The sequence below is a fragment of the Strix uralensis genome, chromosome 5 (genome assembly GCF_047716275.1).
Source record: "Strix uralensis isolate ZFMK-TIS-50842 chromosome 5, bStrUra1, whole genome shotgun sequence".
Lineage (NCBI taxonomy): Eukaryota > Metazoa > Chordata > Aves > Strigiformes > Strigidae > Strix > Strix uralensis.
The window spans coordinates 38,840,401-38,854,612 of record NC_133976.1 but is presented as its reverse complement, the minus strand read 5'-3'; the positions used below and the strand labels follow the sequence as shown (position 1 = coordinate 38,854,612).

The 14,212-nt window shown below is 43.3% G+C and overlaps 1 protein-coding gene across 3 annotated transcripts in view; it reads right to left on the bottom strand.

The window, feature by feature from the left end:
- Positions 1 to 14,212, bottom strand: part of MSRB3 (methionine sulfoxide reductase B3) — an 88,856-nt gene that overhangs the window by 4,646 nt on the left and 69,998 nt on the right. For all 3 annotated transcript variants that reach the window (XM_074870510.1, XM_074870509.1, XM_074870511.1), the window contains exon 6: positions 3,174 to 3,271. In XM_074870510.1, the coding sequence (XP_074726611.1) occupies positions 3,174 to 3,271 (98 nt within the window). The remainder of the gene's footprint in view (positions 1 to 3,173; positions 3,272 to 14,212) is intronic.

The window sequence follows — 14,212 nt, the reverse complement described above, 5'->3', positions numbered from 1 at the left end:
GTTGCATGAGAACCAGAGAATATGACGCTTCAAGTCTTGTTCCTGAAAGGTTGCTGTCTTGCCACCCTTTCCTCCATTCTCCACTGCCTATTTTATTTCATTTTCCTTTAGATTGAAAGCCTTTTTTAGGCAGTTTGCACAGAAAACCTTAGCTGTTTCTCAGAGTGGGGTCTCTCACAATGAGGCATTTAACCTGATTATAAAGCTTTTCCATAACTTATGAAAAAAAAATCTAAAAAAACTTAAGTGTCCCAGAGAGAGTATTTTTCTAAATGCTCAGCATCCTAATTAAATCATCTCATCTCAACTAAGAATGCTTCAAAACCTCCTGGCTAGAAGTGTTAAACAGATCTTTTCCAGATTAACATTTAACCAAAGATAAATCTTTCCTCTCCACTGGACAGAAATAGAACAAAAGAAACCGTAGAGAGAAACAGTCTGCAGGAGTAATATACTAACATACAGACTACAAAGACAATCTATCAAAAAAGGTTTTCCTCACAAAACCTGAGAAGCTGTGTGAGAGTCCAAGGAAGTCTCATTACACCTTCTTGTGATGGCAGAATCACACCAGGATTGGATTACTGAAAAATTTGTTACCTTTTGAGATTACCCCTCACCAAAAATTTATGTGGCGATTCTCTCTGTAGAGGACTCTATAACTCATCTGCCCTGAAAAGAAACGTAATTCAATCCTTTGTATCACAGTATAAGAAACCTGGCCCTCAGCTGAGAGTACAAAGGATGAATTGATTTTACTGTTCTTCCCACACATAATAGGTGGCGACCGTTTTTCTAGGATGTATATACATGTCTGCAAAGCCTCCCCAAAAGAAACAATCATTTGTTGCAGCCTTGCACATAAATATACTGGGCAGAATGCACTGGGACGGTGAAACGGTTAGAGTAAAGCACTTGAAGTATGTGTTTGGGAGCAGGAAAGGGGGAGTCACTGCTAACTGTCAGTATGCTTGGATCTCCCATGCCTCCTGGTTCTAATATGCTGCTGGGAGACACGGAAAGCAGCTTGCAGTCAGCTGCTGCAGTCAAGTCCAGACAATCAATGTGCAAACAGTATTTCTGTGACTACAGAATTTTACTGATTTGTACAGGTACAAATAATAGCTAGGGAGACCTCAAGGGAAGGGACTCTCGAGCAGGAAAGACGAAAAAAAAAAAGAGATGCAACCAGTTTTACAATATTCCTCAAATCCATTTGTAGTTAACTTCTACCTGCCTCTAATCATTGATCTTTTAAATACATCCAGGGTGACATGTTTCCAAAAAAACTGCAGAAGTTATTTCTAGGATAATGCCATGGATGTCTTTGATTAATATTACAGTAATTCTCCCCCAGTGTTTGCTTTCTATAAGGGAGAACATTAAAAGAGTTTTTTATTCTCTCAGACAGGTGGAAGGACTTTTAAAGAAAAATCTGCAAAAGATTAATAAGGCTTTGGGTGTGGGAGAGGTTATTTCCCTCCAGTTCTACCAAGGCCTGACATATCAATCCCACTGCTTTCCAGGCTGCAGTAGAACTGCGTTTTTTTGCAGCTGCATGTGTGACTCACATTCCTAGGGCTCTGAGGAGGGGAGGAAATGGTTTTGTTACAGATACACAATGCTGAGTGGTGGCTGCAAAGATGCTCACCACTCCTCAAGCTATTTTCCTGTGTGACTTGATCATCCGTGGGGTTATTGACCCAGAAATTGGAGTAGCTGGTAGGAAGTTGCCATTGGGTTATATAGCAACCTTGGTTGTATTTTTTTCTTAATGTTTTAAATTCAGCTTTTGGGTTTACTTTAATTTCATGGTGTCTGCATGTGACTGCTGCTAATACTGCTGGTCTCAGGTCTGCTAATGTTATTTTGTTTGGCAACAGGTAAATGACATTTCCAGATTCCTTGGCCTGACCACAGGCTGCCTTGGGCTTCTCTCAGGTGAAACCAGGAGCTCTGGCCATCTCTTGAAGTGTGTCAGCAGATACAGGCTCAGAAGGTTGGCAGCACACTGATTTTAGCACTATTCAGGCCTACTAAGCAGAGCTGAAGAGAGCAGGTTGCATTTTGATTATGCCAGTAATCACTGGTGAAGCACGAGATTCTGAGTTTGCAGTCCCATTGCTACCTCACTAGGGAATTTAGGGAAATGGATATTCCCCAAAAGTGTTAAATGGATCTTCTAAAGCATATAATCAATGTAAAAACTACAGAATTACATAGTACACATGACATACTAGCAGACACGCTGATCTGGCCATTAACACGTTGGGCCAAACCCTCTACCCAGACTGAAGTTAATAGACTCTCCATAAAGACAATCTTGGCTCTTTTTGAGAAGCTTCTTAACTCTGAGCATTTATATAGGAGGACTGACTGGATAGTAATGATGCATACCGTTGGGGATAAAATCAGTTATCCCTCCACCAATACTGTCTGGAAAGTGAACAGTAAATTATCACTGCCCAAATAAAGCTGTTGCTTCTCTCAGGAGAAGTTTGAGCATGTGGAGCTAGAGGACTGCATGCTGCTGGGTACGTCGGCTGAACGCTGATGAAGTAGCTTCTCCCTTTGCTAAGTAATGATTAGGCCATTCCTTTCACAGAGAGGAGGGCAGCACAAAAGATGAGAGAAAGTAGAACAAGACAGATAACGGAAAATTCGGGCATGTTTTGAAAGACTACTGACTTCATTATTACGGCAGATGGGATTGTTTGAGGCAGCCATTAGGACTGCGCTAGGAATGAGTTTTTGGAATGCGTTAGCACAGCTGCACAGTAATGCACTGTGATGGAATCAGCACACAGACAGTCGCTCCACTGCTTTCGACTTCCCTCTCAACTGCTCACATGTGGAGTCAGTCGGCCAGGCTCAGGAGCTCCTTTGAAGGGACCCTCTTCAGGAAGACAATCTTTGTAGACTCAGCACCAAGTCCAACCATTTACATCTGCTCTGTTAAATCTCACATGAGACAACAACGTGCATTCCAACAAGCCCTTTGTGCCTTCAGCTCGTTCCACCCAGCTGTTATACCCACGACCCATTGTGCTCTTTCACAATGATTACTATTTAATGGAACTGAAAGGTTTGCAAATCTTAGGGAAAGTACAGCATGCTGTAATGTTTTTTGCAGCCTTTGCCATCAGAATGGTCTGTGTGTGCTATAAACTAACCTGACTGCAGGATATTTCAATCCGATGCATCCCATAGGAGAAATCATCGTTGAAAGTAATTGCATCGGGACTGATCACGTCATAGAAGGAAGGCCAACCTGGAAAAGAGGAACAAGATAAGAAAAGAGGGCATCTTCGTGGCAGATGGCATTGTAAAAAGCAAGACAGAATCACACTTTGAAAAATGTTTATCTCACTCCAGAGCCTGGAAATAACTGAAATGGAGATTTTGGATCCTAAATCACTTAGGTACTTTGGAAAATTTCCCCCTAAATACAAAGTTGTTTACAGGCAAGGACTAAGCTGCTCATCTTCCATCTCAACAGATTTCTGCACCCCACCACAATCAGCAGTAGCTGCTCAGGTACGAAGCTGGTTGCTCAGGTAAGCCAGATTCAGCTTCACCATCAGTTTAAAAAAACAGAAATTCCACCCTGAAGAAAAGAGGAAGACTTTATGGAACACAAGTGGTTTTGCTTTTGCAGCGTAAAGGTCCTTTAAAAAAGAGTTAGGAAGTTGCAACTTAGAGCCCCAAAACCTGCCTTAACCTTTGCCTTCACCAAGACGTGGTCACACCCAGAAGGATGTGCTCAGACACTGACCCATCACACATTACGAGGCAGTAAGATAACTACTATTGTGTCTAATTTCAAAACAGTAATGAGTGCATCAGGTCAGCCATGGACAGGTGGAATTATAACTATGCCTGTATTAGACACTAGTAGATGGTCTGCATCCAGGACAAAACAATTGCACTCATTAACGTGTATGTTCAACACAGCTACTAGCTGAGCACCTAGCAGCATGACCTGACACCAGACGATGATGAGGTGTATACCTGATCTACCAGTAATGGCCACTTATCATCTGAATAAGGACCTTCCATTCTTTAACTATTTCATGCCAAGTCTCCTCCTCTCCACAACACAGGTAAAAAACAATGCAGGTCTATTCAGTGTCCCAGTAGATACCTGTTACCCACCTGTAATTTTTCAGCCACCCCTCAAAAACCTGTCATCATATGCTCCATTTCCTGAAGCTGGGTTCCCACACAAGAACCTGACAGGCTTTAAGGTCATGTCAACATCTACCAGTGTCCATCTGAAATCCCACCGGCTACCTGTCCTTCTCATTCAGTCTCTTGCCAAATATAACATGCACAGGCGGCCCTTGCTCTCTGTGTATTACACATATTCCCATGTATACAGAACTTCCTTGTTTCTTCTTCTAATATCTGTTAAGCATTTGCTACTGATGATTTCATAAATTGACTTGCAATAAGCTATTAAGAAACACAGCAGCAGCTGTGAATCACTGCATGCAGATGAATAAAGGATGTATACAGCTTCCCATAAGTAAAGTGAGTAAAATTTCCTTTACAGTAAAAGGAGGTGTGGAAGCTATCAAGTTTTCTGAATGGGGGTAAAGGAAGCGTGTAAACTGGAAAAAACCCCATGTGCCTTCAGTTGTATGTTAAACCATTAAATATGGAAGAACACTAAGGATGCAAGCATAACAGGCATAAATTTTTAAGAAATGCTCAGAAATGCATTTCACTTCCTTTTGGGAACACCCATACAGTAACATTCCTAAGCCTGCAACCTGAAGGCATTGCAAGCCCCAAGTCCTATGCTCCCAAGGTGCCTTCTACCATCACAAGTATTTCCACTCCAGAACTCACTGAAGAAGTAAATACAGTCATTTTTTTTCCCAAAAAGTATTGCAAATGGAAGAGTTGTAGACAGCAGACAGACTGAGGAGCAAGAACTCTGAACAGGGACAATATCCCACAAGACGGGAACTCAAAACAGTGCAGCAATGACAACCATAAAAAAACAATTCATGAAAAACCAATTCATAAATTCTTCCCCTCATGCAAAATATGCCAACCAAATACCTTCACAAACAGAAAAGGAATAAACCTAGGACAAGTTTTGTAAAAGGGATTATCCTGTTGACAGAAAAACTTATGTCTCCTAATTGGTGGCTCCTTTCCAACACCATTTGTCATCTTCTTAGCTGGGCCTCTAACAACAATTGAGGCCTTACACAGAGCTGGTCAAAATATTTTTAATGAAGCCTTTTTAGGTTTTTTTAATTTAATAATTTTGCAAAACAGACATATCAGTTTGCCCTTGTGTGATAGCAGAGAAGTTCCAAAGAGGGAGCTGTTTGGAGCAATCAACTATCTGATCATGTGAAAGCCTTTGGAGGAGGAACACTGCAGTGCTGCAGAAATTCTCAAAGACAACCCTGCCACCTCCATAACAGCAATAAGGAGGAAGCTTCAAAGACTGCTACACAGAGATTGAAGCAATCTGTGTCTGGCTGAGAAAATTATCTTGTGAGAAGGGTTTGGAGGAGACGTGTTTGTCAGCTTTGACATTAAAGTAAGACCATCCATTCTCCTTTCTCCAGACTTTTCCTTTTGGTCTTCCCATTCACCACAGAAAAATTATTTGCTTTGGATGCAGTCCATGCACTTTTAAAAAATGAAGTAATCTGAAACCTATATAAACAGACAAGCTCTTCCTAAAGTAGCCTCTGGACCCAACTAGAGTGACTTCAGTTTAGGCTGTCAGTTCATGCTACACATGACACATGTTCCAAAGGCTCCACCACTGCCACATATGGTCTCCAAGACAGGGACTAGGAAACAGACTGTGCGTCCACAACGTGGGCTTTTAACTCTCAATCAAGCCATGTCTTCTTGAGTGACATGGCTGGCTAGGCACTAGCATTGCCATGACAAACCAGTAGCTCCATGAGGGTTGACTGAAAACTGAGCAAACCCTGCAACAGAAAAGGTCCTGAAGGGCACAGTGAAACACACTGTCACTCTGTTGACTTTGAGAGGAAGACAAGTGAACTGCTCATTGAGTTGATGAACCAAACTCACCAGGAAAATCAATCCCCCTCTGCTGTCTCATTTCCTCTCTCCTAGGCTAAAGTGGAAAACCCATTTGATAGTTTGCTAAGCCTTCTCTGGCCATTTTCTCTACTTCAAAAGCTGCCAGGAACAAGCTGTAGAAGGAGTCTGCTTGCCTGCACATCAGGCAACTCCCAGTGATGTAGAAAGCCAACCAAACCCCTGTGGAGTCTTCATACCATCTTTCTGCTTTGTAAGTGGTGAATGACCCAGCAGTGGCCTCCACTTTGCAAGTTTCAGGCTACATCTCCTGCTGTCTCACTGGCTGCTGCTCCTCGACTCCTGTCCTTCTGAGTGCCTGCCGCCTTCCTGCTGTAAGGCTGCAAAATGGCTGCCTCGCTCTACATTTTAGACTGCTGTCAACCATGCATTAAAGCTTCAGCCTGTCTTTGACAGCGGCCTGGCTATTTGGAAAGGGCATGCTTCTGCAGGAATGGGGCGGGGGGGGGGGAGGGGAGGGAAGAAGAGCATTTTGGATCTCTTCTGCTTCTGCTTCGCTGAGAAACAGTAACACTAAGCACTGCAGAGACTGAGCACTGGAGGAGAACCCTTTGCAAACCCTGGTGCCGAGACTCAACCCTCCCCAGGCGATGGCCTTCTGTCAGGTCTAGTCACCACATCTGATGGGCAGCAGGAGCGGGGCCACTGTCTTCTGAAGGATGGTAAAACATAACAGCTAGGAAGAAATAGCTGCCAGAGGAAAGGGGCAAAGGGTAATTGCAGGAGACAAGATCGGGGTGGGGGAAGTCTCCCAGCTGAGTGAACAACTTCAAATGACATTTACACCTTTTTTTGTTTGTGTGAACAGCAGCTAAGATTTGTGAATACATTTATCCTTGAATGTAAAGTTTAGTTTGAGGGAGAGTATGACACAGTAATGGTCAGCAATTTTTATCACGTTATAGACATTTAAAATGGGCTTATTCTTATTTTCAGAATCACTTTGCATCACACTGGCAATATAAAAGGGCTTTAAAATAAGAGTCTGTTATGTTTGTGCTCATTCTGATGACCCTTTACACGGGAATCAGGTCGCTATGTCCTAAGGGCCAGTTTCTGATACATTAATAAGCAGACATGGAGATGAATAGTTTTTCAGATATATAGCAAGTATCCTTTCTTGGATCTAAAATACACCAAATAAAGCAATGAAACTTTCTTCTGTCAAGTACTTAAGTGAAAACCATGTGTAAACTGAACATTACTGACAGATCTTTTCCGTTCCATCCTGCATGAGTAATAGAAAGGATCTTATGCTGCTGGGTGTCACACATACTGAGTCATGTCCCGTTCTTCCTCATTTTGGGACATCCCCCAAATATTTTCTAAAAGCTGCACAACATTTCTAAAACTCACCCCACACCCCCTCACCAAAACTGAATCCTTGTTTTTCTTAATGGTCCCTATTCTGGCAAAGACAAGACAGCAGTTCATGCCTCTTCGTCAAAGAATGCTTTCTTCAGAGCAGAGATGGCCTGGTACTGCCCTGGGCAGCAACAGTGAGAACAGGGAAGAAGAGAAATGTTGGCTTTGGTAACCTATACTGGATGCTGCTTTTGCAGCCCTGGGCACAGGCTTTCAAATCATTCAAAAGAGGCATCTTCTTTCTCGCTTTCAGACCTTGTATTCTAGATACCTGATTCTGTATTACTAACGAGCCACCTAAGGCAGGCACCTACAGAGGCAGCTGGCACAAGGTGGTTATCACGACCACACAGGCAGCCAGCCAGCACACAGCAGTCCCAGACAGCTGACAAACTGAACAGTTTGTCTTCTTCTGAAACTGAGATGCCAAAGTGGTTGTAATGCCTGAGTAACGCAGTGGCAGCAAACAGTGTGCCTACAGTCAGTCCAGCCCCCTTTGTGCATTCCTGGTAGAGATATGAAACCCCAGCAGGAGTAGATTGTTTCTTTCACAGAAAGTTCCAAAGCACCTTATCTTGTGGGCTACTCCAGGACGCTTTCTTGGAGCAATGCTGACCTCATGCAAAAAAGAAAGACATTCTGTTCCCATAAACTTTTGGAAAGCAGTCCAGCTGTTGATTGATTGATCAATTTTAGAAGCATCTCAAACCTCCTTCCAGTTTTGCAAGTTTGCACACATTTTCTTGTAGTTAGATCTCCAACTTCCTAATAAATGGATGCAAGCACTTAGACATCTAACCATTAAAATATGAGCCTATAATTATTTGCAGAAGCAAAACGGCAGGCTGCTTTTGAACATCAGCCCTGCTAGGCTATTTTTTCCCCTCTCCTGAACTAATACTCCTTTTGACATTTTTTTGAACAGCACAACTGCAATCCCAAACCATCTAATGCTCCAACATTATTCCCATTTCATCCACCTGCTGACTGGAGACCTCCACAGTTTTTCAATAACTGTGATGTCTATAGTCATGTTTTTCATTTTAGGTCCCAAAGAGATCAAGTTCAACCTGCATTTTATCATTCTTTGCTGTAATTATTCCAAGCATTTACTTCAGTGAGTTATTTACAGATGGAGAAGTAGGGGGAGATGGAAGATGTTAGAACTACCAAATGGCACCAGATGGAAAAGAGGACCTTGACCTGAAAAATACCTTTTTTCTCTGATGTGCTGTATTTTTAGAATTCTGATTCCCTTTTAACCTAATGCGGATTAATGAAAACCCAAAGGCTTTTTAAGGTAGAGTCTCATCATTTATCTTCACTGAGAAGCTACGTCTGTGTAAAAACATAAAGCATATAGGATTAAAAAAAAGGTAATAAAGCTTCTACTTTGAAACTGCTGTAAAGCTGAAGGGCCTTCACTTTTTTCTTTCTCACAGGTTTATTGAAACTGAATCTGAAAGACACAGTCATCCACAGCTGTAACTTCTCACATGCAAGTTTAACGTAGAACTAGAAAGTGACATAGCGCCATTATGTAGAATGCCTGTGCAAACCCAGACCTTTTTATGGCTAACATTCTGGGTTATTTTTCATAATATCTCGATGATGATGAATGCACAATAAATATACTTACTTACAAATATATTACCATTAGGTAACACTACTTTCAGTAGAGGTTCATCTAATTTACCCAAATGTAGCTAGAAACAGAATCAGGCACAGAAGCATTCTTGTTCACCAGCAAACAACTTTACATCAGATATGTATTCCACTAGAAAAAAAGCAGTCGGTCCTTTTCAGCTCCATCCAGAGGTAAAAAGGATGACATGGTGCTGTTTTTCAGCAGAAGGTACAGAGCATCAGAGTGGTAGCTAGGTTGCCGGGGGAGGGGATGGGAGGAGACAAATACAAAACAAAGCTTAATTTTGGAAGGAAAAGTAAAGAGAGGGCTTATCTCTAACATGCTTCTTTGAACAGAACTTCAAAGTTGGGCTACTGCAGCAGGCAAACACCACTCTGACAGAACAGTGTGGGAAGGGAATTTTACAAAACAATTCAACTTCTAATACCAGCTTTTATGAGACAATCATCATCTGTTTTTTTATGTTTCTCACTTGAGAAATAAAAAAGTGAAAGCCATAAATAAAGGTGGTATTTGTTTTCTTCCACTACAGCACTCTGAGCATCAAAACTACTTACTATGAAACAGCATATGCAATCCAGATTTATTTCTTTGTTAGTAGAAGGACGTTATATTTGTTTAAAAGGATTGTTAAGGGAGATCTGAAACTTCACATTTAGAATTTCATTTGACACCTGAATTTTTCAGAACAAGAGTGCTCCTGATGTCTCTTGAGCAATGAAAGCATGGGGCCTGCTCTCTTTTAGCAATTAATAACCATATCACAATACTGCTATTGCCTTAGCTGCTTCCTTAGTCCTTTCACTGTGCTCTAAAATACTGCTAAATACAAGCCGGCTGTTTTACATCCTTCCTCTATAACACTCCTGGCATCTCCAACGTCTGGGCTGCTGCTAAAATCAACAGGTAGGCAGGGCTGGGATCTTCCTCAAGTCTTCTTACAAAGATTGAGTTACTAATGGTTTCTTTCTTGGTTCAGGTTCAACAAAACTACTGAACCTAACTCACTTCCTCCCAAAGGATGGGTTTCTCCCCTCATCTGAACAGTGTCTCTTGTTACTTTAAATCATGGCTAATGTTTTTAAAAATATATCTTACACATAAGTCAGCTGTAGATCTTCAGCATCAAAGGAACCAAACAGAATTGTGTGAAGCAGTGTAACCTTAAGCTGTAATTTTAAAATGCCATCAAGAAATGTCTCAAATAGTTTTTAAAATTTACTGTCGACCTAGTAACCTCAGTCTAAAGCATTCAACTTCGAATAAATGTTTTTGTTTTCATTCCAAAAGCAGTATTAGTAAAACAAATGTATATCTTGCAAAATATCTTGCAATCAGTATACCTATGAGTTATCTGTGCAATTCACTAAAATAACTGAAGCTTTCACATAGGATGAGTAAATCGGGATAGCAGTAGAGCTGGCAGGCCTTACAATGGAAGTGATTTGACTAAATTGGAATCCTAATGCAGTGTGTTCACAGTGAAAGTTAAAAAAACCCAGCAAATGCAACCTTGTAATAATCAACATCTGGCAATGAAATGAACAGCAGTCACAGATGAAGTACATATTTGAAAAATTTGTCATGGGGTGTTTCAAGCAATGAACATCCACAATTTGTTTGTTGAAATACTTTCCTGTAGTATTGTTATGCATGTCTGAGAAATAAAGTTTGTAAAGAACAGCCAGAACTCAGTTACACACTAAAACTGAAACTACAGAGGTGGAATTCTGACAGAATTATTTTTAACTCAAAAAAAAGAGCAGCCTGTACTGTCTTCCTTTCGCAGTTATATTCCTTCTACTGAGCCTCCTTCTACAGTGCCTCCAGCACTGAGTGCTCTAGCAGACAAGCACCCTCCTCATTACAGCTGGACAAACAGGCTCTCATTGCAGTTGTAAAGTTCTGAAACAAGGGAAAGAGTTATTACACTGATTAAAACAAAAAAAAAAAGACAAAGGCCCCCTTTCTTCTGTTTACTTTAGATAGTGAATGAGATGTCTTGGTGAGGGAACTTGGTCAAAAATAACTAAGAAGGGACATAATTTTCTTGGCCATCAAGGAAAGCTTTTGTCAGGTTTTGGGCCAAGACTAGGGCAGTTAGCAGATGGCAGCGTCTGCCAAAGGTTGACAGAATAGAGTACTGAACAGCAGGGTGAAGACAGAGCCACAAACCACCAGGTCTGCTGTAAGGGTCATACGGCCACAGGACAAGACTCTGCAGGAAGGTGGGGTATGACTCCTTCTGATGCCACCATGAAGCAGTGGAGAGCAAAACCCTCCTCTTTGCCTAATATTACAGCTTATCCACTAAGTTAGTCCTTAAAATAAACACACTTCCAGAGCAGGATTTTCAACCCAGTGCAGGAATATCTCGTCATGAGCTACAGGCTCGTCAAGGCCTGCAAGGAACCTTGCCATGAAGCCCTCCTTCACCTGGGAAGTGCAGAAGCTACTCAATGCAGCTTCATGCAAAGACTTCTGAGGTACTTCTGACACTCTGGACCGGGTACCCAGGGTAACTCTACATTGCCTTCTGCCTAAGACTTTGTCTCTACAACACGATTGAACACTGTACTGTCATGCACAAAAGGATGCAACAGCTATAGGCACTGCAGAAAGTCTTAAAAGAAGAAAAAAGGAATGATTTGTGGGGTTAGATTGTTTGGAGTCAAGTGTTGGTTTGGGGGGGAGGTTTAAATCCTTCTAACAACCTCTTATGCAAACAAAAGGAGGTAGGTAATAATGCTGACTAGAAAATAAAGACCTTCCTTCACAGAAAAGCCTGACAAAAACAATATACATGTGCACACACACTCCCACACACACCTTTTTCTTTAAGTTTTCTGTGGAAAACTTCAGCTGTATTTTGAAAACTTCTGAAAACTGAAACTATTGAAATGGAAAAAGTTCACATTTCAGATTATAATGTTCACCTTCTGTTTTGCTTTCTGTTATGGTTTCTAAAGCAAAGCATGTCCTTTCTGCTAAACCCCATATTTTCTTTCAAGAAAGATTTCAAAGGAAAACTTTTCACAGCAATACTATGTAGCCTGTGACAGCCCAATGAAAGAAACAGCAAACTACTTAAAAATGATCTCATGAGGAGCTGTTCTCCTTTCATGCTCTGCTGGCGGAAGCCCAGCTTGCTTCTGGAATCTCCCAAAGACTGAACAAGTGCTAACATGGCTGCTGCGCACATCAGCTCAGTACAGATCTCCTACTTGCTCCAGTGCCTGTGCTATTCCTTACATGACCGTGTCTTTGATTTCTTCTTTTTCTTCTGGATTAGCCTTCTGTTATATTTTTACTTGAATAAATAATTTAAATGAAACAAATGTGCTCAAGACACGGAAGTAATTTTCAACCTAAGCTAAGAGAATTTGTAATTAGGAACAGTATGAATGGTCACAGTGGAAGTCAATTATACTCACTACATGTTTTTGCAGACAAATAATATTGGTTTATAAACATCCAACTCACTTCAGGGTCTTGTTTTACGCTATTCTAGGTACAGAAATATGTAAAAAGGAGTAATTGGCTTGGAAAAGAGCCCTGATGCAATAAGCAAGAGGAGAAATAAGAGAAGATTTAGAGAGAATCAGCAAAAGGAAATGGGCCAACAGGCAGGAGAAAACTGGGGAGAGGCAAGATGCTAGGAGTGGGCATGCAGTCCTCTAATAGATGCATTCAAGTATCTCAAGGAAAACTCTCCACATTCATGGGGATTTGTCTCCATTACACAGTGCCTCCCACAGCACCTGGCCAGCCCTAGCTGGCAGTGGACCCTCTTTGGATAGTCTCTTCTGTAACACCAAGGGCTGCTTCGTATTAGTGTTTCCCTGGGCCTTCTCCTCTGGGCCACTGAGATGTCCCACCGCCCAGGTGGAGCAGCCGGCCCGGCCCCGCCGCTGGGCCCTGGCCCTCGCGCGGTGCCCGCGCTCGGGATGCCCCGTAGGGCCTGGGCGCCCCAGGCAGCTGCCCTCGCACTGCAAGGCCGGCGTGCAGGCCTGCTGCCGGGCATGGCGGCTGCTCGCGCCCTCTGAACATCGGGAGCGGGTCTCTCCCGGGTGAAAAGCCTGGAAGGGGGAGGGAGAGGAAGAAGAGGAAGGCTGCGCCCGCAGGCCATGGCGTTTGCGGGAGAAGATGCTGCGACCCGTGCCTGCCGTTCCCCCCCTGCCGCTGCCTCCGGAAGGGCTGTTTGTGCCGAGGGTGAGGGAAGGCACCAGAGGGGAAGGAGCTCAAGCCGCCGGGAGCGGCCCGGCCCGGCCCGCAGGGCGAGCCTGGCCCGGGCGGGCGGGGGCCGCGGGGAGACGGGGGCCGCGGGGAGGCGGAGGCTGCGGGGAGGCGGCCGCCCCAGGCCCGCTCGGGTGTTCGGTTCCTCAGCGGCGGCTGCCGCCTCAGGGTGGGGGGAGCCCGGGGGAGCCCGGGAGAGCCCGGCAGCGCGGCCGGGAGCGGCGGCAGCGCATTGCCTTGTTCTTGTCTCCACCTGCTGATTTCATAAGCAAATATACTCGGGGAGAGTAACCTTACAAATAAATACACGTGCCGGTTGTTGTAAAGCTGTGTTTGGGGGCACCCATCTAGGAGCTCTAGCCGCAGTCAAACGCCGTGAACCGGCAGAGGAGAAAAGACACACCGGAACGGGTGACCAGTTTCTTTTCTGCTTTTTCACCCAGACTTTTGAAGAACAAGGACGGTGCCATTCTGTTCTCGGTTTCCTCCTGTTCAAAGACATTCAAAGGTACCACCGAGTTCCGATGACCGAGTGCAGCCAAGCGCTGTCATTTCACACACAGAGGGAGACGAAGGCAGACGAAGCTCTTGTATAAGCAGGCTAGTTGGCACTACAATCACTCGATACATTTCTGGAGCTCACATGTCAAAAAGCATCACCTTCAATTCACTGAACCCTTCAAAGAAGCACACACCAGGGCTCCAGCCTAACCTGGCTCTCACCCTCCTCAGACTAAAACAGACAAGGAAGGGATATACAAAGGCATTTCTCATCAACTGCTAAATGGTCCAATATACTCGTAACCTTAGCTTCTCCGCTTTATAGCAAGTGACTGATGAAAACCTGATGGGACAGGCTTG